This window comes from Prunus dulcis, chromosome 5 (assembly GCF_902201215.1).
Source record: "Prunus dulcis chromosome 5, ALMONDv2, whole genome shotgun sequence".
NCBI classification, from domain to species: domain Eukaryota; kingdom Viridiplantae; phylum Streptophyta; class Magnoliopsida; order Rosales; family Rosaceae; genus Prunus; species Prunus dulcis.
Genome location: NC_047654.1, coordinates 11,583,822 through 11,610,626, shown reverse-complemented (window position 1 = coordinate 11,610,626; position 26,805 = coordinate 11,583,822). Strand labels below are relative to the sequence as shown.

General features: G+C 37.1%; 4 protein-coding genes across 5 annotated transcripts; 1 reads left to right on the top strand and 3 right to left on the bottom strand.

Annotated features, from left to right (window-relative positions):
* Positions 1 to 132: 132 nt before the first annotated feature.
* Positions 133 to 2,728, bottom strand: LOC117627812 (zinc finger HIT domain-containing protein 2). Its single transcript, XM_034360060.1, has 5 exons — positions 2,550 to 2,728; positions 2,368 to 2,440; positions 2,126 to 2,285; positions 1,463 to 1,504; positions 133 to 1,239 (listed from the first exon to the last, which is right to left on the bottom strand). The coding sequence occupies exons 1-5, from the start codon at positions 2,627 to 2,629 to the stop codon at positions 356 to 358; spliced, it is 1,239 nt and encodes a 412-aa protein (XP_034215951.1). The 5' UTR covers positions 2,630 to 2,728; the 3' UTR covers positions 133 to 355.
* Positions 2,729 to 3,562: 834 nt separating this feature from the next.
* On the bottom strand, positions 3,563 to 5,555 carry LOC117629360 (aluminum-activated malate transporter 10-like). Its single transcript, XM_034361918.1, has 6 exons — positions 5,216 to 5,555; positions 4,969 to 5,109; positions 4,593 to 4,865; positions 4,366 to 4,484; positions 4,140 to 4,283; positions 3,563 to 4,030 (listed from the first exon to the last, which is right to left on the bottom strand). The coding sequence occupies exons 1-6, from the start codon at positions 5,553 to 5,555 to the stop codon at positions 3,563 to 3,565; spliced, it is 1,485 nt and encodes a 494-aa protein (XP_034217809.1).
* A 2,375-nt stretch (positions 5,556 to 7,930) lies between these two features.
* LOC117626938 (transcription factor bHLH157) lies at positions 7,931 to 12,851 on the bottom strand. The gene is made up of 10 exons (XM_034358765.1): positions 12,320 to 12,851; positions 11,759 to 11,848; positions 11,470 to 11,578; positions 11,271 to 11,312; positions 11,031 to 11,090; positions 9,380 to 10,807; positions 9,112 to 9,213; positions 8,869 to 9,015; positions 8,660 to 8,785; positions 7,931 to 8,499 (listed from the first exon to the last, which is right to left on the bottom strand). The coding sequence occupies exons 1-10, from the start codon at positions 12,427 to 12,429 to the stop codon at positions 8,323 to 8,325; spliced, it is 2,391 nt and encodes a 796-aa protein (XP_034214656.1). The 5' UTR covers positions 12,430 to 12,851; the 3' UTR covers positions 7,931 to 8,322.
* Positions 12,852 to 23,818: 10,967 nt separating this feature from the next.
* On the top strand, positions 23,819 to 26,349 carry LOC117628781 (BTB/POZ domain-containing protein At3g05675-like). 2 transcript variants are annotated; one of them, XM_034361304.1, is made up of 2 exons: positions 23,819 to 24,156; positions 24,785 to 26,349. In XM_034361304.1, the coding sequence occupies exon 2, from the start codon at positions 24,847 to 24,849 to the stop codon at positions 26,140 to 26,142; it is 1,296 nt and encodes a 431-aa protein (XP_034217195.1). In that variant the 5' UTR covers positions 23,819 to 24,156; positions 24,785 to 24,846; the 3' UTR covers positions 26,143 to 26,349. The 2 variants fall into 2 exon arrangements, with proteins under 2 accessions (XP_034217195.1, XP_034217196.1); XM_034361305.1 differs by having other exon boundaries at positions 23,889 to 24,156; positions 24,827 to 26,349.
* Positions 26,350 to 26,805: the final 456 nt, after the last annotated feature.

Genomic DNA, 26,805 nt, shown 5'->3' with positions numbered 1-26,805 from the left:
TTGACCGTCCCGTTTCATGTAAGCATTTCTCGCCTTGGCGGGTTGGGAAGCGGACTATGTAACTGCCAGGATTAAAGTACCCCCACAACGTCGTTTCGCTCAGCCTAATAAATTTGTTGGAAATTTTGTCGGTGAAAATAAAGAATTTTGATAACCCAGTGAAAACAAAAGTTACTGATTTACAGCTCCTAGTTGGTAAAACTAGATAAAACAAGTCTAAAATAACTGACTGCAACTGCATTAGCCAACTATACAACTGAACTGTAACTACTCTACTAGGAACAGCTGCTTGTGCTCCTCATACAACAGTTAACAGATAACAAGATGCAAAGAAAATACAATATCTTCTTTTTTTTCACTTGATCTCCTGAATCAAAACCTTGCTTCTTGGTTCTGCTTTCTTGTCCACTTTCCCAGGCCTTGAAGCAGCAGCTTCATAATTCAAAGCCGAACCTTTCTCTGCCTTTACAATGGCTGCCAAGGAAGACCAAGCTTCCCCAGGTTGCTCATGGACCCAACACATGATGAAATAAATTTTCCTCTCGGCCAGCTTCAGCTTACTCCTAATTTCAGCTCTTCTCGACTTTCGTGGTTTCTCTGATTTCAGTTCCCTCTCCCCAGCCTGAACCATCCTCTGCAGATCACAAAGCAAGCACAACAAAGCAGGGGTTCCTAACGTTAATAGGGTTATTACATCATCTATAAGACCGAGTCCAAATTGCAAGCCACCCATCTGTCTGAAAGCAGGAGAGCAGGTTTGTTCCAGGCAATAAGACAGAGCTTCCAGGACGGTCTCTGGTTGTCCACCTTGGCCCAATACAGAGGACACTGACAGTAGTACCATGGCTGATCCTGTGGTGTCTGATAGCCAATCTCCATTGTAAAGACGGAGTGTGAAACAGTAGCTATATATAATGTCAACCAGATGAACAGCTAAGGTTGGTGATGGCTTTGTAGAACTAAGCTTGCTGACTGGAGGCAGCGGGGTGTCAGGCCCAGGTGGAATCTCACTCGCTTGATTACTTTCTAGATCATCTTCTGTTGACATTGATTCCTCCTCATTGGCAAGCGGTTTGATAAGTTGTGTTCCTTCCTTGCTGAATGTTATTGCTCTGGCAGAAGGCTTCAACCACCATGGATCCCAAGGCTTAATCATCTTGCTTAGTTCACCGGATACAACAGCTTTTTGGAATAGTTTCTTCTCTTCTGCAGATAGATCATCAAAACTAACTTGACCTCCTGCAAATATTAATGAGAATCAGCTGGTGTCAGCATTAGGAAATAGCAAGTAGCTCAGAGAACGGATAATTCGTAAGACATTAAATATACAACTTTAAACTAAGAAGTGCAAAAAATTTCTATAACAGATTTGAAATGTAAAATCAGAATGAATGAAAGATAGGAAAGAACTTGAGCGCCAGAAACTAAATACATCATTGAAAAAGGATAGACAGGAGTGTACCAGAAAGCACTTTTTGAATGGTCCCCTCAGACAGAGTAGAACCTGCAAAAAAATATTGAAGATTCTGGTCAGCAATCCAATTTGCTGAAAGAGAAAAAGAAAAACACTAAAGGGCTATAAGTTTAACATGAATGTATTTTAGGAAGTCTATAATAAAGTGAAAAACTAGCCAGTAGCCCTCATTAGGCTTCAGTGATCCTTAGACCAACTACGAAAACTATCACTCTTCACCCCAAGGATACTAATCAGCAATTTTATCTAAAGGCCAACTTAGGCTTATTGCATGCATAATCAATAAGACCCGGTTCAAAACTGCACCGGAGCTGCTTTTATTCTATGTACTCAAATATTGAAAAACAATCACTGCTCAAGTAAACTTGCACATAGCATCAACAACACAACAATCAGTAAGCATAGCATCAATCAAAATCGGCATATTCTTCCAGCCACCCTCAATCCCCAATAAACATGTATACCGAGACCGAACTCTAGCAAACCCTCAATCAGAAACTTCCCTCTCCCTAAGAAACTACTACTACCCTACTATCTTACAATGCATGACATGCAAAATCCCAAGCATACAACAAAAGGTTCATTGAAGTTGAAAGCCATAAATTTCAAAGAAAAACAAGAACACCAATAAACACAAATAATAAGCCATACCAGCTTCATCATCATCCATGGCATCAGCTTCTTCTTCAGAATGAAATCTTTTCAGTATGTCCAGCATTTTCTGTTTAGTTTCGTCGTCCGGTCCCAATTGCCCAAGCTCCCCCTCCACATTTTCCCGCATGAACGATTCGGTGCATCGAAGATTATGAGACTGCTCAACAAAAATTGCAAAACAATTAAACACAACACCAAACTCCAATCTCTGTAAATTACTAGAACAATAAAAAGCCTACCTTGTAGCAGTGCAGAGAACAGTATCGAGAGTTGCAGCGAGGGCATGTGTATTGTGAAAATTGCTTCTGGCAACTGCATTTAGAAAATCAAAAATACTTGTATCAAATCAAAATGGGGAAAATTCACACAAAATTAACGAACTTTGAAAAGAAAAGAGGGGTGGGGTTGGAGAAGCTCATACACGTGGCAGACGATTCGGGAAGGTGGGTCCAAAAGAGGCGTGGTGGAGGGTTTTTCAGAGGTGATAATAGGCTCCGCCATGGCCAAAGCTGTTCAAGCTTCGAAGGGTTTTGGAGTCAGGGACGAAGTGAAGTGAACAGAAAGGACCGTCGAAGACTCAAGAAAGTTGCCTTCTTTTTTGGTCATATGGGAATGGGCCTAAATGAATGAATGTGGACTAAGCCCAAGGAAACGACATGTCGTTGGATGCGAAGTTGGAAAGTGTTGTGTTTCTAGGTTTTGTGCAATAAGCATCGCCTGTGTGATCCTAACCCCAACCTAAAGGGATTGAAAAGCTTGGTTTTTCGGTGAGCAAACAAAGCTGGGTCTTTGTGTTTTTATGGTGACTGATGAAAATTTGGTCTCTTTGATTCGAATCAACGGCACCCAAAAGAAAAATACTTCAATTTTCACCGTTCAAAACAGCGCCATTTCAACTTCGACAAAGGCCGGTGTTAATCACATTAATTAGTTGATGCGGTATGTATATATCAGCTACCACATCATGTGATAGACAAATGTGGTAAGACTAGTATTATTCTTATTGGCACGTTTGATATCTTCCTAGTGAACATTACACCTTTCTTTGCACAATAATCTCTTCTCTTTTTTTTTTTTTCTTTTTTTTTTTTTGGATATGGAAATGTATTTGTCCTTTACAACAATTTCTACCCAGGAAAGGAGATTTTCCTTGTATGATCAAATAGCAAACTTTGGGGAACAACAGGTGACATAATGTGTTATAAATATGAAAGCATAATGCTATTACATGTACACTAGTGATAGTTTGCCAGAACAAGTCCAGTAGCCATATGCATTCAGAATCTCAGATCCAAATATACACACTGAACAAATAATGATTTTCAATTGACAGATTTCAATTGGGGTCCAAGTTGTTAGATTTGTATAACTTTACATCATCTCTTCAGTATTTTCGCCCCTTTCCGTAAATCTGCCAAGAACTTTATATAAATTCTAGACCCTCTGAAGGGCGCCCTGGTGATCTGGTACAACTTTGTTAGTAGTCTGGTTTTGATTAGTCTTCCTATCGTTGACGGACTTGAATTCAGCCAACCCTGCTAGTTCTTCAACTGCACTGACCATGCCTTCAATCCTTGAAACAATTTCAATCAGTAAAGAAGCTAAAGTTACAAGTGGAATTATTTCCATGAGAGGAACTGCCTTTTTGGGATCTTGCTCCGTGCTCTTGTTTTCGGGACATTCAGCTTCTTGCAGTGGCTGTGGAATGAACAAAGCAGGGAGAGATTTTAAGTCCTCTTGGAGCTCCAGCACTGCATTGTTCATTTCTCCAACTAGGAAATCTATTGTAGATGACTTCTTCATTGTCTTCATAATCTTTGCAAGCTCTTTTATGACCATTGAAGAATCAGAGCTTACTTTTATGGCAATGTTGCTGATATGCTTCTTTGTGAACTCAGGGGCCTGTTTATTCAGATGAAGTTGTTCAAGTTAATTGAGTCAATGTTGCATTGCTGACATATTTCGATGTGGAACAATAATTTGGTTCAGAATATAACTCGTAGAAAAATACCTCGTTTTCAGAATTGACACAACCATTGAGGGCCTCGATGCAATAAGCGCAGTCACGCATTGATGCCCCGATTTTGAGGTATTGTTTCCATGGATGCCTAAAGTTGAAGCGGCCATGTGCAGGCTCCCATCTTGCAAAATTGGCCTACAAAATACAATGCCACTGTGAGAAAGAGAATGCTTTAAGTAACTCAATAAAACCAGGGAATTATGTTCCTGCTACATACCATGGCTTCTTCTGTTCCCTTTGAACTTAGAACACATTTGTAGCCAAGCACTTTTTTATCAGATTCTTTGTCACTATCAGCTAAGCCTCCACTATCATTGAAATATTCAGCAACACAACCTGAAAAATATAGGGGCACTTAATGTCACTGACATTGGCCTAAACTTAACCGCAGGTTGGTATTTTATTTAATGAAAGCAAAAGTGGGTGTTTGAATAAAGTACATACCATCTAAAGAACCGGCAAGTTTGTCCATGTTGCGAGTGATAAGCATATAGAGTTCCTCCCCAGCCCAAATAGGGCAAATAACCACGGTTATGATTATGCACAAGGAAGTCCCAATGATGATGGTGGTGAGTCTTTGACCGGCCATATCCATTAATTTATCCACCCGGTAACCGGATACTGAAACTAAGCTGAATGTGAGGATGAAGATCATAATACCGTAGTCGAATCTGATTTTCACAGATGGTATAAATCGTGAGAAGGTTGCTGCAGAAGCTGAAGAACAAAAAAACAATAATAAGAAAAATAACCCATGAAAAGTCTTCTCTATAGCTAGTCACAATTAGAGAACATTAATATATAATATAGGACTACATACCTAATAAGAAAACTGAAATTCCAGTAATGAAAGGCTCAAATTCCTCTCCGGATCGGTTTGCAATCCAATGGATGCCTATGGCAAGAAAACCAGCAAGAAAAGTTCCACAAATTCTGTTTATGCTTTTACATAAAGTTGCACCTGCATTTTAACCAGTATGAAATATTTAGCTTCAGGTAAGTCAATAATTTTACACATGCATATTTGTTGAACTCAATTGGCTTAAAGATCGTGACAAGGAACTTACCAACATTGTTTTCAAAAACAACCACAACTGTCATAACTGCCCACATGGCATTTCCTCCCACACCTTCATACAGTGGCCTCATGTAGTAAAAAAGTGAGACAACAGTGAGGGCCATCCCTACCTTCAGGCAATGAATCACTTTTCTGGGCTCATTATGTCCCAAGTCCCAAGCTTTCTTCAGGAACTTCCACACTTTCAAAACCAACCCTCCAATCAGACCCTTCAAAGCAAGCCAGGCTATTTTGGCAAACCCTGCATCAGGAGCCAATGCTTCAGATGACCCATCTGCCATTGTTATCCTCCACTCCCTTCCACTGGCCACTTCCTTCTCCTGAGCCATTTTGATAATGACAACAGAAACAAAACCAACTTTGGGAGCTGCTTGATAAAACTTAAGCTGCCAAGTTGTCAAGTTGCCAAAGTCCTCAAGCTCTCATGCAGAGGAATTGTTAAGTTTTGGTGAGGAAAGAAGAGTGACTATTGGAGTATATATATACTAAGTGGAAGTTTGGTATCTCATAGTGGTCTGAACTAAACAAATAAGCACATATAAACAATAAAAAAAAGTTTTCCAATGGCATGACAATGTCAGCAGCAAGAAGCCAATGCACTTCTTTTTTTTTCATATTGGGTAGGTCAGGTTGGGACTCAAGGACACATGTTGATCTAGAAATTTCATTAATCCTTCCCTCTCTGTTTTCTCAGAACAGGTAAAAATGCATTTCAATCTTTTAGTCCCACAGTTCTTTACAAATGTATCCAATTAGGCCTTTTTCATCACTTCTTAAACCAACAGAACTGTGTTCAATCTTGGAAAAGCAGCACTTTTTTTTTTAATACAAGTGTCTGCACCAAATTGCACTGAAGAGTCAAAACTGATATTTGGATATGGTAGAATTATGTGCAAGGCACGTGTTACTTGTGCTGCAAACTTAACCGTCCAGCTGCAATATTTGATTTTTCAAGTGGAAACTTACCGGATGTAATTAGATTAGTATCAACATATGGGAAGTGCCCAATTTGATTTGCAAATCTGTATACATATTGTTCTAGTAAATATCTGGCATTTGCATACACGTGTGCTTTTCATTTTTCATTCCCAGGAAATTCTGCAAGTACACTGGTACTTAAAAGCTTCCTATTTTTCCTTAATGCCCCAGAGAGAGAGAGAGAGAGAGAGAGAGAGAGAGAGAGAGAGAGTTTAATGGACCTAAAATCAAACCTTCATGAAGAGGTGACATATTATTGTGTCCTAAATTCATCAAAAAAGTGAAAACATCAGCGCACTATCATGTGTGATCAACATCAATGTATTCTTACTAATATGCAAGTGTTCACTGTTGATGTTTTGTTTTAAGTGGAGCTTTGATCAGATTCCTCTTTTGTTTTTCCATGGATAAGATAATTAGGAACCAGCACTCAAAGAAATTAATATTGCTGATATTATAATATCATGAACTCTCTGCTACTCTCTGATTGAACAACTGCAATCACATATTGTTCTCAAAGTCCTTTTCTTCCCAACTAATTGCATATGCAGCCGTCAAGAAAATTTGTTTTTAACCTTGTTTTCTTCCCTCTCTGCATTTCCCAAATCCCATTTCTCTATCTCATCTTTTTAAAATCAAGCTCCAGGCATCTGTATGTCTCAGTTTCTCAAAATTGCTCCAGCTGTTTGACAGAGACAGGACAGAATTTAAGCCCCCATTTGTTTAGAGAGAGCTATTGTTAGACCTGTAACCAAGCAGTTGAGTGACTAGTACCGTAGTGGAGAACCCAATATGGGACTAGAAATGTTAATATATTTTATTGTGGGTTTAATTTTGAAATTGAAGGCAAATTAGGTCATGAATAGGACCAAGAAAAGGTGGGGCAATAGATTTAAAACTGGGGCTGCATTTGATTGTTTGTTGCTGATTTCATTTGAATGGAAAGAGCACTTATCTCTTCACACTGGAGCCTTTCCACTGCTGCATGCACTGCTTTGAAAGGCTAATTCAACTATCACAAAAAGCATGGCTTTGCCCTACAATATCACCAGATTGATTATCATGTACATTTTAAAAGAAGCAGCTGTCTTACCAGTGCCCCCATACTTTACCGAAAGCTGATTAAGACCTTTCAAACCAAAGTTCAAATGCTTTATTTAAACAAAAACAAAAATTTCTCCAAGTTTTAGTCCTTTCTGCTTATATTTGCTACATTGATGTTGTACTTATAATCATAATTACGTAATTTTTACGCCGTAATTGTAATTAGCAGACAACCAATATTCGCTATGACAAAATCTTGCCTAACTTTCAACTGTACCAGACAGAAGTATATATATTTTTTAGCCTTGAAGGGTTCATAGTGCATGATGATTGATTACCACTATATGGTATATAGTATGCATATTAGGTGTTCTTTGAGATATTGATTCTCTATTTGTCCCTATATACTAAACTTTAATACAAGAGCAATGTTGTAGATAGTATGTTACGTTGTTAGATTGTCAATCGTGACACATATTTGAATAACATTTCATATCATGAACATTCCAGATTGAGAGGATGTCAATTGGTTGACAAAAAAATATTTCCCTTTGATACGAATCACATTATTACAAATATAAAGATTGCCGTGTAATGTCGTTCTCATTGTAAATGATATGGTGGATCCTAATTCCTTATATTCTGTGTATGAGAGAGAGAGAGAGAGAGAGAGAGAGAGAGAGAGAGAGAGATGACAACACTCCATTACTATATCAAATATTAAGCCACAACATAAAGGCCAAGAAACAGATCAATGGTTAGCCTATTACTAAATGGTTTAATTCTCATCAGGTTGAAGATATAAACAACCAAAATACAAAACCTTGCCTAAAAAGCCTGTCCTTTCTTATTGGGAACTAGAGCAACAAAAAGAGCACCTGCAATTTTGAAGGTGTATCCTACTCTCTACTAACAATATGCACACTTCACACCTACTTCCAAAGCTGGATAAGCCAAATTCCTCTTCTTTCGTGACTTCCTCCGTTACCAGAACACCTATCATGGCATGTCCTCACAAGTAAATGCTCAAGGTATTCCTGAAACTGTCGTCCCAAAGCCGATACGATAAGCGTCTCATGACAAGCTGATGGGAGGAGGTAAACTTTGTTGTTGACAACTATCCAATATAGGAACTCCGCTATCTACGATATTAGTCGGCAGATTGGTTGGATCAACCACATTGTTTGTTGTTTGCTGAAGAAGACGGAGAAGGGACCAGAATACATCTATCCTTGTTACATGCCTATTTGCCTGTAAACAAAGTTTAAGATTAATATCTTGGTAAGAAGAGAATAGAGAGGAAAGCTTAAAATTCATTTTTTTCAGAAAGTAAGTATAATAAATTTCCATCAATATAAATTATGGGAAAAACTCTCTAACATCATTAATATAAATCTCACTTTAGGTTTACCTCAACAATAAATCGTGCCCATATCTTATCCTCTCGACTTTCCATCACCCCCTTCAAAATATTTAACCCAAAGCCCCGGATTATGTCTGCTATCTCAAGGAAGAAACCTTGTTCCTCACAAAGCATCTGCAACAGAAACAATAAATATTTCAGTCAGGAGGAGAGATCAAAACATTAAGGTTGACAGAATACTCATGCCTTTTACATACCTCAATAAGCATTTGGCCAGGTGGACTAAGGTCCTCAACTATTATAGGGCAAACCACTGTTTGACCCTCGACTGCTAATGCCCATGTATTACCAGCAGATCGGTTGTTGTTGTCTTTTAGAACCACACCATTCTCCTTGCCAATTAGCTACAAAATCCATCCAAAATATTGTCCCATTAGTTAACAAACATCAAACATATTTGGCTTGTTCTGTATATAACAGAAATAACTAAATCAACTAACCTTTGGCTCATGAGCCTGTTTAAGTTTATCTGCATATTTCGTCACGCTTTGCAAGAAGAGCATGTATTTGATGGTTCGGTCCAACAACGAATCTATGCTACACTGTTGCATCAACCAAACATATGAATGTCAAAAACTTCACTAGAAACACACTGTACAATCTGCCAATATGAGAAAATGGTTTGTATCTCTTTCAAGAAAAAATTCCAAAGAATCAAACACTTTCCCATCTTATTATCTATTGAAAGACAAAATAAAGATCAAGTACCTTGCCACCACTGGGGATGATCCCTCTCAACTCTTTCATACGGTCTTGGATCTGCTGACGATCCTTGGGCCTTGGTCGAGTACTCTCCCCAGGCCTTGCCCTTTTCCTGGTGGTCTTTGTGTGTTCCTCAGCCTGCTGTTGTTTATCTTGTGCAGCACTTCTAGCGTTGACACTATAGCTATCATCAATCCATAAACCGACCTGTGATTTTGGGAAAAAATCTTTCTTTGGTACAAGACTGTTTGTCTTGTCCAGGTTATACAAAGGCTCCGTTGAATGCATGCTCCCACTAGAGCCAGCAAGCCTTGCAAACTGAACCTGGTTACTGTTCACAGATGAACATTCTGATTTCCTTTTTCGGGTGGTGGATGAAAGGTCCTCTAGACTGCTTTTAAACACGGAGCTTGTAGTAGTACTTATACCAGTTAAAAGCTCTTCCAGTCCTAATTCCGAGAACAACCCTTTCCGAGGAGCTGTCATGGAACCAACTTCTGGCTCTGAGAAGCATTTGGTCAAAGCAGTACCAGTGTTCAAGTAGCCACCACTGGCTGCCGGCACCATAATATCTTCCCAACATTCCCCCACTTGATCGCAACCAAAATCTGGTCCCAAACCATCAAACAAACCATTTTCAGCGTTCTGAATGAATACAGAATTCTCATGTCCACCAGCATTGAAAGGATTTGTAATGGAACTGTGCATGGAATTATCTGGATGTTCGATTGGAGCATCAATGAACCTATCACCTTTAACCAGACCAGATGACCCCGAAGTACTTTCCATTACTTGTGAGAGGTCATCATTCAGTGTGGTTGCCATTCCATTGATGTTCTGTTCTGGTGAAGCAGCAAACCACTGGGAAAGATCATCCACCTGGCAGAATTTAGAGATATTTGTAGTAAAATCAGTTGGGTTAAACTCCACTGGGAAACCATGCAGAGAATGCTGGTTATCCATCTGATATCCACAGCTGCCTTGAATAGGCTTCGCTAAGTCAGCCAATGAAGTGAATGTTGATTCCATCTGAATATTCTGTGCTGTATTTCTGCAAGATTCATGAGAATCCTGAACCCTAATTTCAGATGTCAACTGCGGGTCGAATGAAGTCAAATAAGAAGACTCAGTACTCCATGTGCTAAACCAAGGGGTTTTATCAGCTGAGCCAATGTCATCAGATGATGTAGAATGTACATTCATTGCAGAAGTATCGTTTCCTCGGAGCTCTTTAAATTTATCACCAAGGGTCCAGGTGACATCTCCATTATAGGAATTCCCAGATGAAATTAAGGAAGCAAACAACTCATTTAGATCATTAGTACCATTGTTCAAACATGATGGAACATTTTCCAAAGGAATAAGCCCATCAAGACTTTCCATCTCCCAGAACAACCTTCTTGTTTCATCCAAAACTTCAGACCGCTCCATAATCTGCAAAATGTAATAGCAGTATTGTTAGGAAGTATTCAACCATGCTATACCCCATGATGGATATTTACACAGAGGTTGGTGTTACTATACTGAAAGTACAATATACGAACACCAAATCTAGATTTTGGCAACCATGGTCTCATTTGAACATAAGAACGTTGACATGTCAAAATGAACATAATGCAGAAAGCTGAATCCCAGTTTGATGTTTCAATTCAACTACCTTTTTGGTGGATCCGAACTGAATTACTCCTCGTGGTTCAACAGAGATTGTCGCAATTGTCTGCAAATTAAATATAAGTGTCAATAAATATGACTTATGGATTGATGAAGAAATGTACACAACAAATATTAGCTTTAAAAGGCTGTGAAAGGTAAAGAGTTCACATAGATTTATCATAAAGTTCAACTACTCAAGCTTCTTTTCAATAAAGAAAAACGGATTGAAAGGAAATGACGATACCTTTATACCAGAAGAAAATTGGCACCTGAGCTCAGAATCATCCTGTAGAATGGCAGTAAATATGCAGATAAGTAAACAAATAATCACCATTTCCCGGGGAAAAAAAGAAGTTATGAATATATCGCAAAAATTTGAGCAATTCCACCAGAACTGTTATGGCCTATTAACTTTTAAGTTAGTTAACAACTGAAGAACATACCTGGAACATATCTTGACTTTCAAGAGAATTGCATGAACTCCATTCTCCGCTAGGAGCATCTGAATGCATCCACCGGTGCTTCCCCGTGAAAGCCGTTTGCCCAATAATACTGTTTTAAACAACAACAACAAGAAGATCAGCCCTGTTATACATTTGTAATGCTTATTTTTTAAAAACAAAAGTAATTTTGTGGGGAAATTTTGCTTTCAAGTTTAATGGATTCTATGATGGGGAAAAAGAAAACAAGATATTGGAATTTGGAAAAAATGTGGTACAATATTGAACTTACCCTTCTCCAAGCATGTGGACCTGCGGAAGCATACTGTCCATCACTGCTCCCATGTGCTCTTCATAATATGCATCTCCCATGGTCAACAACCTAAAGCATTTCGAACCCAGAATTTTTTATGAGAAAAACCTCGTAAACAGCCAATTCATGTCAGATTAAAACCATTAAAAACCTTAAGAATCCCAAATATCAAATCTGAGTTTCAATAGAAGCTTGATCTCACAAAGGAAAATGTAAAACAGCTAGCATGCAGAACATAAATGACTAATATTTGAAATGAAAACAAGAATAACAAGTAAATTTGAACATTTCAAACTCTCATTTGTTCTACGATTTCATTCTACATGTAAAAAGAGACTTGTACCCTTTTTTTCCCACAAGAAGAAAGACTGTAACACAATAGGGGGTGGGTAAAGTGAAATGGTGAAGAAGGAAAATGCATCTTGAAAAAATAAACAGAGTCTAAGTTGGAAAAACCAAATTATATAAACAATAAATCAGCAGCCAAAGGAGAACGGAAGTATTTTCTTTCCAAAAAGGAAAAAAAAAAAAAAAACTTACATGGAATTTCTCTGATCAAAGCGCCAGAAAACCCCATAAGACCACCCATTACTAACACAAAGACTCTCAAGTGTCTCTCTAATCACAGAACTTTTCCCAGCTTCACCCATTGCACTATCCAAAACCACCTAAACAATCCCAAACTTCACCAACCCAAGCCCATAAGAGGACCCTGGTCCGAGTCAACCAGTAAGCAGCTTGACTCAGTCACTCAGTCAAGAACCCAAAAACCCAAACTCTTACTTCGCTGTAATTTATTTTGTCCTTGAACATGAACAGATTAAGAAAACCAAAGCCAGTTGCTCTCTGCGGAGGCAAACAAAACAAACCAAAGGGATGACTGTTGGAGAACCAAAGAGGGTATTTTTATCAAAACTACGAGTGTTAAGTTGCCAGAAATTTTAGAAGCTGAAAAGTGGTCGGTTTAGAGAGTGAGAGTTTAAGATTAAAAGAAAGGTTTTATATATATATAGAAGATGGTGGTGGTTTGCTTTGCTTTTCTCTCTCTCTCTCTCTCTCTCTCTCTCTCTGTGGTCTCTATAAATGTTGGTTGTATTATTGTCTTTATGAAACCTCCAAAAATGAAAATGAAAATGAAAATGAAAATGAAGACGAAAAAGAAATCTGATACAGTGCTCCGAAGATGAAGGGGAACACTGAGATCTCGGGTATTAATTTACTGTGTTAATATCTCTGTCTCCTTCGAGGCTTGGACTTGCCGGTGGCTGGTCCCATTGGTCCGCCCAAATCCCTTTCAGTTGGTTTACCGCCTATAGCCGGTAATTATAGTTGATTTTCTCGGAAGAAGCTTTTCCAATCACAAGAGATGTTGAGATGTCGTGAGATATGAGAAAATGGAGAGGAAAATCCATGGGTTTTATTGCATAATTATTGGGAAATTTCTGGTTTAATTTTGTAATTTACTCCTTAAATATAAAGGTGTATTTATTTTATTTGACAGATGGCGGATTTGTATTGGAGGAATTGATTTTAATGCACCAAATGAGTGAAAGAGTATTAATTGTTAGAGAATATTGTGAGCTTAATTAACCTCTAAAGTCAGGTGATTCTATATAATAAGGGGATTAATTTCTTATGTTGTGTGACAATCATAATGACCTTCTTTTTTTGGGAAAATTATTTTACAATAAATTTTTCAAAAACCAATATAGCTAAAGATTTCAAAGCTGATTGAAGCAATGGCAATGTACATATGGAAAATCTCATTGGGATTTGGAAGGTGATGACATAGAGCTATTGCCCATTACAAAGATTTGTTGCATCTAAATCAAATTCCCATTGTGAAAGCTTGTATGTAACTATAGTGATTAAGAGAAGGGGTGGGTGTTTCTACCGAAAATCCATCAAATTTGGTCGAACATGATTGGCCGGTCTGACTTGGTTTGGCTTTTCTTTTATATTTTTAAATGTTGGTGCAAAAAATCGAGTCAAATTTCATAATATAAAAATCATGAGAGACCAAATCGAACCAGACCTAGTTTAGAGAGAGAACGAAAGATTAAATAAAATATACAAAATTAGAGAAGATTACCCGAAAACAATTATAATAAAAACATAAATATTTCCCTTTTTATGTACTACTCCGTTTTTACATCCCTTTGCCTTATTTTGAAGAAATTTCTCAAATTAATTAGACAAAACTATAAATGTTAGAAGTTTTTATATTTTAATTTGAATTCTAAAAATGTGTGAGAATCAAAATTTTATCATCAAAATAGTAGTAATAATGTGCTCTACCACATAAGTTCATTTTAAAAAACTATTTTCCGACTAAATTTTCAATCTATCAGAAAAATAAAAGTAAAAGGAAAGTGGTTAAAAATAGTTCCAATTCGAGACAAACACATGGAATAACTCATGAGATACCATGGTCAGCATCAAAAGCCACAACAACATACAAAACCAGACGTCCTTATCTCTGCGAACTCTCAAACCAACACACACAGAGACACAGCCTACTAATATTCACTGTAATGGCAATCATATTATTCTGCAAATTCTCCTCTCCCCATTATTACTTCTATAAATATATATAATACATATATCTTTTTCAATGAAAACTTATATAAATATATTTATACATAACATATGAATAGCAAAAGCTCGTTGCTATCTTGCGCCACCCTCCCTGGGTTTTCAGCCCTAAAAGAACCCTAACCAGTAGCCACCTCAGTAGATCACCATGCTTGTGTCTTGCGCAAGTTAGTAACTTTGTAACCATGGACGGTGCCACTTTATTTATAGCATCCCTTCTCTTTTTTTTTCTCTCTCTCTCTCTCCTTTTTTTACGTTTCATATATGAGGTTAGGGTTTTGAATTCACATTTACAGTTTTCTGTATTTTTACTTTTTATTATGTTTCTCTGCAAATAATTTTGTGCATATTTTACGTTAAAAATTATGTTTTGTCTAGACCCGTATGAATCCTATACACTTGATTAACAACTTTTTCAATTGAACAAAGATAAGATATGTAAATTGATGTATATGAAAAATGATCATACCCGTATTATTTACTTCATGATTATAGCCTTAACAATGTACTACAAAAAAAAAAATTGATTACAATATTACAAGGGAAAAAAATGAAATAGTTTAATTATGAATAAAATGGATGAGAGCTTCTGTTTTTACATCCAAAAATAATCTACACACCATGCTTGTCAAACACAGCCGTTGCCCAAATTAGCCTCAATCTGTAAATTAAGGAAAAATCTCGTTAGAAAGAAAAACACCATTAAATTAAGAGCTAGATAATACACTTCACATTGATCAATTGAATCCATTGCTACTATATGACCGCAAATGTGTATAAAATACTTATAATAATAAGCTTTTATTTTGTGGTCACAAAAGTTACTCATTTATAAAAATAAAAAAAAATAAAAAAAAAGATGATAGATAATGGGACGTTGCTTGCTGGTGAAGAGTAGTGGTGGCTCTAATCGAAAAGTGGTCATCGCCGGAGCCCGAAGATTTGGGCCAGAGAATATTCCGAATAGAAGAGTGAGATGTCGGTGGGCCCAGTGGAGGTCGGGGGGGCCCTACCCTCGGGAAATGTAACATTATAGAAGGGTCCTAAAGGCAAAATGTGAGTGGGGTGGTCCCCAAGTTTAGGGTTGTGGGGTTTGTAGGGATCATTTTCTGATTTCACCCCCTGCCAATGCCTCCCTCACCCTCTCGTTTTTTACAACTACTCTAGTCTCCTACAAGAGAAATACCCAATAATTAATTGGCAATTGTCTTCAATTTTGATGAAGATGTAATTTGAATTCCATCAATTTCATTCTAGTATCAAAATCAATGATCATGAAAATGATGTACATCATCAACGGTTCATGGTACATCCCATCTTCAAGTACCAAGTGTCAAATATCAATGAGGTGAGAGTATTTCTAACTTGTGTGTATTTCTCACCAATATCATTGTTGGCATGAAACAAGTTCAAAGAGAGAGAGTTATTCTAGTGTACAAGTAAATTTTAAGTATTGTCGATTGTATATTACTATGTGTTTAACTTTTTCATCACATTATATGTTTATGCGTCTATCTCTCTCATCACGTGATGAGAGAGATATAGACTTATAATTATATATAACTGATTGTATAAAAGAAATACAGTCCACATATACGAGTAGAAGGAGCTTCATCACACTTTTCAAGTGGTGGGAATTATGAACATGTCCATGCTCACATCATTTCACAGATCAAAATAAGGGTCATGCGAGCATACTAGCCTTGTATGAAGTTAATAATACAGTGTGGCTATGGTGGTGTGTGTGTGTATGAACGCAAGAGTACTGTGGGTAGGTATACAAAAAGCAAACATTTACGGCAGTAAATAAAGAAACTTACAACCCTCCCTTACATTGATATCCCTTAACTGCATGGTTCATACTTTTTTTTTTACCCTGTCTCCTTACACACTTGGGTTGAAGCTCATTTTGCTACATATAGACAGGTGTAAATGCATTTCTTGGGTAAAAAGAGAAAGTCTCATCCAATACGATTTTCCTCTCTTCATAATTCGTAGCCTTTTCAATCTGATACATACATAGCTCCATATAAATATATATTAATTGGTGAGCCATCCCCTATATCATATTAGCAACCTGCACAATTTGTTTTTATGTCCCATAGGGCTAGCTCAGTGATTTCAGTCCATAATTGAATTTGATACAGCTAGCTAGCTGATCAACCAAAGCTAGTAATTGAAATTTGAAGCAACTCTCTCTCTCTCTCTCTCTCTCTCTCTCTCTCTCTTTGTAGGGTATCCAAGGTCCAAACTCTAAAAGCTTAGGGGGGACATCCATTATTCTTCATAGTAAAATTATGAAAAGAGAGATCAATGTTGGTGCACAATTGCATTAGACATATATATGTGTATGGGTCCCCATGCATATATATCCACAATCTCCTCACCTAGTCTGAGAATCTTGACCTTGCACACTTCTACTATTCACACTACACCACAAACACCAAATTGGCAAATCCCTTCTTTACTCTTCTTCCCCAATTTGGATCTTTCACTCTCTTATTTCATCCAATCCCTACCCTCCATCCCTATTGTACTTACCCAATTAATAAGGACCACTTTCACTTTTTTTCTTTTTATGTTATTTTTTATAAAGAAAATTTAAATAGGATTTCATTGTCACATACATGATGAGTAGCGCACACGATCAAATTAAAACATGTCGTGTGTTACATGTTTTTATTTATAATTTAGATTCCGTAACACATGTTATATTTTAACATCACAATGTCTGTCAGTTATCTTTTACAACTAATAAATCACAGTCAAAGCTTTTCTCCTCTTTTTCTTCTTGTCATTTACCCCTTAATTTGGTTCAAACAAAGCATTGCATGATTGAGAGTCATCCACTAGGTGTATTTTTTCTTCAACATATTCATTTTGGTGTTGATATGTTAGTTAGCATTGTCAATTATAAGGTCTCTGGCTTTAAACCATACTTAGCTAGCAACCCAAATATTGTGTTAGTGGGTGGGTGTGTCAGAGGGAGGGGGTGGGAAAGAGACCCACAAGTGATTGCAAGGGCACAAAGTTGCTCCAATTTTCCCTTAGCATCACCACCCTTCGATCTTTATCAAGCAAACTCCATAATTTTGTCTCCTCAAGACAACACACGCTTCATCATAGCCGTTGAGAATTTAAGTCAACGGCATAAAAAAGTTTGGCTTTTACATCTTTATTTTTTCTGCTGAGAAAAGGGAGAGGAATTAAAATCCAGCACTAGGATTTGGATTGTTGGCTGTTTTGCTCTTTATCTTCCCCCCTTTTGGTTTATAAAGAACAAACAAAGCCTGCTTAATTGAGTCGGTGACAGTATGGATCAAGTGAATTAAAGGTTGTGATCCATATGATGATGGAATTTATGATCAATTTAGATCTCACTTAAAGTGTTTAATTATTGTGTCATGCTAAGATTTTACAGTTTTAAGCTTTATTTTCTTGGGAAAACATGCTTTGTCCTATGAAAAAAAGGGCAGGGGGCCCTAGTTAAGGGCTACTGGACAGAAATCATTATTCATAGTCATAATTTATGTTCTCTTACAAATAACAGTGGCACATGTGTTTGCAATATATTTCAAAATTTCTCAAGTTTTGACTTGCATAATGAATTGCAACAATAATTCAACAATACATAGGCTCCTGCAATAGATGGACATTATTTTTCAATCCTAGCTATCTTGCAATAACTTGAGTATCATATAACCCCATTTTCCCAAAATTCAAACTATTTAGAAATTATTGGACCTTCTTATTTTTTTTATTTTAGTACAATCGATAGTTTAAATAACATGATAAACAAGTTCCTTTTCCACTGAGCTAGACGCCCTTGACAGAAATTATTGGATTTATTTGTAGCTAGCAGCAAAAGGTTCTGAATGCCTAGTGAAATAGCAATCAACATTCTTTACCACTTTGTCAACTATGGGATGATTCTTTGCTGCAGAGAACAGCACACTAGTTTGCTTTGAATTGTAAGTTTGACCCATATTAATTGTAGTTTAGTAGCACTCACTAAAGAATACTTAAAATAAATAAGTTATCATTTTAGATAATAACATGTACTTATGCTAGATTCTCTTCTTAGAAAGGCTGAAACTTTTTTAAGATCTAATTGGATCCTTTAGAAAAGCTATAGGTGAAAGCAGATTTTTTGTTTTCATTTAGGGTTTTAACCATGTTCTAATTTACATCAACTTGAATCTACTGATGATTTACACACAATTAAATATATAGACAAAGTGTTCAATCATCCCCTCTTTGTTGTGTTCAACCTCAAGTGAGAAAAGGAAGAAGGGTTTTTTGTCCTGGTTGAAATCTTGTCTTGGATTTCCTCTTGGGAGAAATCAAATCATACAAGGAATCTCAGTGCTTTAATGGAAGCTTTAAGCTGACAAAAGCAATTGAGAGAGAGCTGCCACATAAGCTTTATAGTGTCCAATAAAAGTGCAACATAAATAAATGGGGCAATCTTTATAGCCTCTCTCTCACGTTACCATCCCAAAGAGAATACAATGCCATATGAAGTCAATCAAAAACTCAGAGAGCAAATCTCTCTGGTTTTCGAAAACCCTAGAAATATCCCATCCAAATCAATTTCATAAGCACAGAACTGGCAACATGTCGTTTCATGTAGTTAGGTTATGGGCATATGTAGGGTTTCGCAGAGGAAATGCGTATTGAGAGGTACCGGATTTGAAGCTAGAAGTTGAGAGACCATATCAAATGCTGCATTGATGTGTCTTGGTAGGTTGGGAAAGGCAGCATTATGATTGCTATATATATTTGTGGTGTCTGGGTTTTCTATATTCTTTTGTTCACGCAACCGCCAACCAAAAAGGGTAGAGGCAGATAAAACTGTGGGCTGTAAAACAGTAAAAGTTAAAATTACAGCAAAAAGGACTTTGTGGTCAGTTTGCATTTGGGTTAGTGCCTGATGTGCATCTATAAAATCATGGACCCTCTAAGTGTAGGTTACACAGCCTTCAGTGAGGTGGAGAATACTGTGGGGGACTCAGAAGAGCTACAGAAGATGAGGTGGTACCATATGTATTGTAGCATAGCTAGCTCCCTTGTCATTACCCTTTTTTTCTTGTTTTTTTTTTTTTCTCCTTTCTTTCTGCATTTTGGGATTTACATAATGAATATTTAATGTCGGTTTACTAATATTGTTTGACTGGTAAAACCTATTATAGTGAATGATTCATTCAAACTTTGGGTAAGGATATTTCATAAGTTAAACAAATACCAACAGTACATTTTTCTAAATCGGACATAAGTTAAGTATGAGTAGGCTCCGTAACGTATTCACGTTTAAAAAAAATAGTACATGAGTAAAACACGACATAATCTCATTCTTACAATATTTCAACTTAAATTAAAAAATTGTTATTGACACTTTAGAATAATCATCTCATACTGCTCATTCAAAATTTCTGCTCTATATTAATACAAAGAATTTTACTAATGATGGAAAGACTTCTATACTACTTTTTAAATATGAGAAAAGACTTTTATATTTAGAGTTCGACTCTCAGCGCTTACTTTATTTTTTTCTGTGAATTTACATAAGTACATTACTAAAGTCTCAAAAAAGTAGAAGAAGATAGAAATTAGAAAGGTGATTAATATGAGTATGATAAATGTAAACAGTATAAACTACTATCCAAACCCCCACACACACCACAGGAGCTAGCATCGGATTTGCCTTTGCATTTATTAACAAAAGCCCGAGAGCTTAAAAACCCATTGCGCCACCACTAATGACCCAATCATCATCATATTGATGCAATCAAGAAGCTGGTCTCTCTTCCTTTCTCCCCTCCCTCTTCCTCTCTCTGCAACTGCGAGCAAAAAGGGAGGTCCAGCTACACCCCCACAGCAGGTCCCCCCAAAAACGTGGACCCCACCCATCGATCGAATCAAACAAACAAACAAAAGCTCTCTTGGCCCTTGGATTTTTATAGCTCTCCTTTTACCCGATTACCCAAAACACCAATCCGACAATCATTTTTTTCCAATCTCAAACCACACTACTGTTTTTCACCAGAGAATGTCTACAAAACCACCTTTGTGCCTTCGGCTCAAAGCCATATGCATTTCTAGCAATTTGTATTTTATTCATTAATAATACTATGATTGCTGCCGGATAAGATTAATATATGAGTGCTAATTATTATTGTTATACGGCTGTGGGCTATGAAAATAGAACAGTAAAACTATATATCATAATTTAATTACGTTGGGGGATAATGGGTTTCACATGAAAGTGGCTATGAATTTCAAACTAGGCTCATTATAAGACTTGGAATTTGAAAATTCTATATTGGAGGGTGGAGAACAATCCGAAAAATAAATAAATTATTCTATTCATGGGACTTATCAAGTTCTTGATAGAGCCCTAGTGTAATTATTGTGATGATTAGTAATAAGAATAACAAAGACTAGTTCTAGTTGTCTTAGTGATTAGTCTTTTAATTTCGTGTTTATCAAAATTAACGGTTCACGAAGTATAATAATACGTTCATTGAAATGAACGATTCACAGTCTTTCACGAAACTTAATAACGATGGCATATGGACCAAGTAAACTCGTAAAGGCCAAGTAATATAGCTGCATATGTGTGGCATTTTCACTTGTGGTACTACTGGGTTTCCTTCCATCAGCCACTAAAAAAGCCTCTAGATGCATGGACCATTTCACTTTGGCATCGAAAAACACATAGATTCTCTTACTCAAGGGGAAGACACGTGGCCGGCTGATAATATTGATGGACGCGTCAATCAGACGGCGGTTATTTTGAGGGCCAGTTGCCGGTGATAAGGGGAACAAGTAGCCGGACGGTTCAGATGCTTTTTCCTATCTTTGCATTCTAATTAGTCAGTCAGTGTGGTCTGGGGCGCGAGGGTGTCTCGCTGCTGGGCTGGTGGGGACCACAATATAGCTTTGCCTAGGAGAGATAGAGAGAGGATGTGGCCCCGCGGGACCTGTGGATGCCACGTCATGTGACATGCTGGGTGGAATGATGGCCCTGTCAGGTATGATGATGTGATAGACGTAATCAACTTCAGCTTTTTCTGTTGGGGGTGTCTAGTTTTGTCTTTTTCCAGCTTCATTTAATACGTGTCTTGTACTTCTGCTTCGCACGTGTGAAATCTTCTTCTTCTTCTTCTTCTTCTGGGTAGCTGCGAAATGGGCTAAGGCCATGATTTTTATTGGACATAGTAAAATTGCGTTTGATAACAATAGGCCCATAAACTAGTGGATTGAGGTGTAGCTTTGAAAACTTCTATGGACACCCAATCCTACAAGTAATTTTTCAAGGCCCATAGTTGCAAAGCCACGAGTCGATAAACATAACAATGAGCAATTCTATCCGGCGCAGTGTGTGAGGCTCTAATTGAACTCATGATGTCCTGTTTATCGAACAATAGTTGATCTTAGTAGGTTTTCACTAGAATAGAGCCGACTCTAAAAAGAAACAACTTGTGAGATTGTATAGGACTCCTAAAATCTCAAAGACAGCCGTGCACTAAAGTTCACGTCGTATTGAATAATATTTTGCAAGGTAGTACATTCATGCAAATTCAATACCTTTGGTTGAGCTGATACATAAATTGATGACCCAAGAGAAATACTGACCTTATATTTATTTAAAAAAACAAGGTCAAAACAAAAGAAGAAATCATTATTTTCATGAAAAATAAAAGGATGTGATTATGGTAGGAAGCTAATTGGGCTGAGTAAGAGGAAGACGACAACAACGTTTTCCACCAGCTGGGTTGGGAACACATCAGAGGGCATTAGGGCTTTAGGGCTTAATATCCCCATGTCTCTACACACAGAGCCACAATCCCATGCGGCCTCGCATTCCCTAGCACCTAAAGGGCAGCGATCAAGGGAGGAGGAGAGAGACATGCCATGGGGGTCTGCAATGGAATGAAAAGAGAGGTGGAGGAAGATGAGAAGAACAGCAAGCAAATGCTGAAGCTTGAATGAAGCCATGACTACTTCCTTATCAGGTTGACTCGGATCTTTGGCATTAATTAATCTACTATAACATAAACTCCAACAAGAGACTCCTAATTAAATGCAAGTATCAACCTCATATCATAACTAGTATTTGCTTTTGTATGGTTTGAACTTTTTTTTTTTTTTTTTTTTCGGAAGACCTTTCCTATTGAAAGGGGCGATAACATATTAAACTCACACACACAACACAGATGGTAGGACTCAAATCCAGGACCTTGACTGAATGAGTAAATACTCCAAACCATTACACTAGTAGTGGGTCCTTTGCGTATGGTTTGACCTTTAATTGGAAAGGTTGGGCAGATTTTTCATTTAATATGGGAAGATCCCTTATATTTAATGTTGAGTCTCATTCAAAATGGTATCGTAGTATTTCTCTTCCCAATATCGGAAGAGATTTCAAGATTCAATAACATCTTTCCTATTAATAAGAAAAAAGAAATTACAATGCAATAAAGATCCCCATTAATATGATATTTGGGACATTAGAACCAGATTAAGGTGCACTTAAAATTCAATAAAAACATCTATCTATTCCATGCACAATTTGTTAGCACTAATGAAATCTTTTGTGAGGGCATGCATGGATGATCATTATCACAAAATAAATAGATATTTTCCCAGCTCTCTTTAAATGTTGTTTATTAGTCTATCATGCACTTCACGCGTGTTCGAAGTTTTTAATTAACTTTTTTTAGTGTTAAGAGCACGATTTGTTAAGAAGAGTGGAAATCAAAGCACACACAAAATTTTGAACTTAATAGTTTGGTTAGCAATTTGCAATTGAAACGTTTGTAGATCAATGGCTAACAACATACTCAATTTCGACCAGGACATTTGGATTGTATTATCTCACTTTCTTCCTTTCGAGCATGCTTTTGGGGCATAAACTTGTTCCTTTTGTTAAGCATATTTCTGGCTTCTACATTAGTATACAGATGGTCATTTCCCTAAAAAGAAAATAAAATACTTAAGGAATTAAAAGTTTGTATGTAAGTACATATAATAATCCAATGATTCCACCTAAATCTAAAAATGTATTCATTGTGTTCTTTTCTTCTTCCTTTTTGTATTGGTGTGCAATATTAAACAAGAAACTTGTAGTTCAAATAATTAAAGGTATTTATACCTACATCCGAAGTTCTCTGTTCGATTCTCGATCTTAATATCTAGTAGAATTTATTTTTTTAAATGGTGCACAATGCTAGGATTTGAGAGAAGTGGTTGAAAGAATTTTCCTGAGGGAATCAGTCACTTAATTAAAAGGAAAGCTAAACATAGGATAGAATCGCGAGGAGCAAGTGGGTATGCAAATTGCCAAGTTGCTGCTTGGATCCAATCAGATTCCTATAACCCCCGTCTCTACCAATCATTCGCACCCATTTTAGGGTAGTGAACCAAATTGTGTCCTATGTTTTCTTGTAAACAATTGCCCTTTGGAATGTATATTAATTTGCTCTGTGTGCCTTGTGTTGTTGTGCAGAACACCATACTAATTAAAATCAAACAGAAGGTCATCTTGGTCATTTAATACTTTTGGGCCTTCACCCCAAAGCTCGTTTCTCAGCTGTTCCAGCTGAAGCTCAACTCAAATTCAGCGCTTGTAAGAAACCTAAAATGGAGGGCTTCCTCTGCGCTCTTTTAACCTTCTAAATTGCGGCAAAATTCAGATTCGGCTATTCACAGAATCACTGCAGATCCCTTTTTCTGCAGTTAAAAGCTTGAAACCATTGCTGCGGTTGATAAAATTAGGGGTGAGTTGTTTGTTTTTGTTTTGTTTTTCAGAATTCCCAATTTGAAAAATAACAAAAAATAAATATTTATTTCAGGACAACAGTAAAAATTGGGACTTTGAATATTATGTTCCGAATGGGTTTTTATCAATTTGTCATCTTTATGTATGAGAATTCAAGAATTGTCCCTTTTTTATTGGAAACATTTTTGGGGTTCAGTTCTCAATTTGTCTCTAGGTCTCTATTATCATTACAAGCTTATAGTATCCAATCAGTGATTAGTTAATTGCTTTGAATGAATGGTTTAGCTTCAGTAAATTTTCTGTGAGCTTTGTTGAGATGACCCTGGGTTGTTTGTTTAATTGAGGTTTATTTTGTAGTTGCACTAATCTTCTTTCTTGCTGGTGGTTTTGCTTGTGGTCAATTGGTGATGTAGACAATTCAATGCATATAGGCAAGTTAATATCTATGGATCAGCTGTTGTTACTGCAAATTCACTTTGCGAATTTTCGATCTCGATACATTTTGTTGATGTTTCATAGATAATATTCTTGTTCAAACAGTTCCAAGTTTGCCAATTATTAATCTCTTTTCCTGTCATTTAGAATTTCTATGGATTGACTATCTATATCCAAATCTTGATTTTCAGTTGAAAACCACTTTGAAAGTTTGCTCTTTTAATTGTTCAAAGCATGAACCTTGTTGGCGCACATGGACACAGCTTTACAGACCAAGCCTTGTAGATTTGGTGATAAGAATACTAGTGACATTGTTATATGCTTGAAGAATAGAGAAGGGATACCGAAACGGTTCTACAGCCATTCCTCTGTTCTCATAAATAAGAGCAAGTACTTTGCCAATAGGCTTTCTCATCCAGGCTCTAATAATTGCATTGATATTTATTGCTCAGAGGTTAACTATGATCACCATGTCAACCTGTTGAGGCTTCTGGATCTTCCAACAGACTCAATTTTGGACTCATTCGACTCTGTGAAATCTGCCGTTGGTATTCTTCAGTTAGCCGTTTTTTTCCAGTGTGAAGAGATTGCATGCTGCTGCATCCAGTACTTGGAGGCTGTTCCTTGGGAGGACAAAGAAGAGGAACTTATCCTAAAAGCAGTTTCCAAATTGGGTCCAAAAGCTATGCCCATATTAGCTAGGATCCAACCTGTTGATTTAGCTGCCACCAAAGATGTTTTTATCTCAGCAGTTCGCATCGCCACATCCATTGCGGGACCATGTCCTCCATTTGGCAACGAGCTTAAAACGTCTGCTCAGGAACAAGTTGAATTCATGTTAGGAGAAGATGAGGATGCACCGTTGGTCACAGCCGATGAGGAAGTAAAATCAGTGTTGAGAATGGGCCTATCCCAGATTTATTCATCATTTGAAAAGGAATTGTCTTCCCTGCTTTTGGAGCCTGACCTTGTGTCCGAGAGAGCAGAGGAGAAAATATTGCACAGCTTATGTGACCTTGAATGGATGTGTAACATACTGGGGAAGATGGATTTAATGAAGGATTTTGTCTCCAACTGGGCTGAAAGCTCCAGTAATGTTTTAGGGGTAGTTGAGAATAATAAACTTGATTCTTTTATGTGGGGTTTGAAAATAAAGCTCATAGAAATTACTGCTAAAGTCCTGGAAGCAGTTGGCTATGGCAATGTGATTCTTCCAACTCCAATCCGGTTGACATTACTAAAGACATGGCTTCCTTACATAAGGAAGATGAAGCCCCTTCTGGATTCAAAGGGCAGTCAGGAGACAGGTTTTCCATACAAGATGAGTGAAGACTTGTGCCAGAGCATAGAAGGGGCCATGGTGACCTTGGTACTGGCATTGCCGTCGAACGATCAAGCAGACATTCTGGCAGACTGGATGGGAGCCGAGCAGGTTCGGTATCCCGACTTGAGTGAGGCCTTTGAGGTCTGGTGTTTCAGAACAAAGTCTGCAAAGAGAAGATTAGTGGAGGGCTTGGATGGGGCTGGCAATGCCACTGTTAGCCTCTGAAAGTTTTTGCTTGCTCACTTCTTCTTATATGTTGTAAAATTATTCGGTTCATGATGTTATTCATGTAATTTGACAGAATTAAGCTCCTTTCAAAGAATTGAGCTTTATTTCCATGCAGTTCCCAAGCATTACAAGTTCTGTTTTTTCCCCTTTTTTTATTGTTTATGAAGATATCACAAGTAATATTATGTAACTTATTATTTCCCATATGTGGTTAATTATAAATTGATTTTATTTCCACGTGTTTATTTTATACTTATTTGGGTTTTTTTTTTCCTCTCTCATTTTTCAATGGTTTAAAGGAATAAAATAAAAAGTAAATTCTTTCAAGGATATTTTCAAAACTCATTAAAAAGAAAAAAAGAAAAAAGAGGAGGATATTTTAAAAGAAAAAAAGGATATTTCATTCTAAAACTTAATTCTAGGTGGGGTCAGCGTATTTTTGGGTCAATAACGCTACGGGCACCAACTCATTTACCAACTTTTAGATACCAACACATGTGGCACATGACATGGCAACCCATGTCATCTGTCATCTCATCTATTTTAATTACATAATTTGTTATATAAATAAAAGAATTTCACACTAAAAAAAAAAAAAAAATATAACAAATTATGTAATTAAAATAGATGAGATGGCAGATGACATGGGTTGTCATGTCA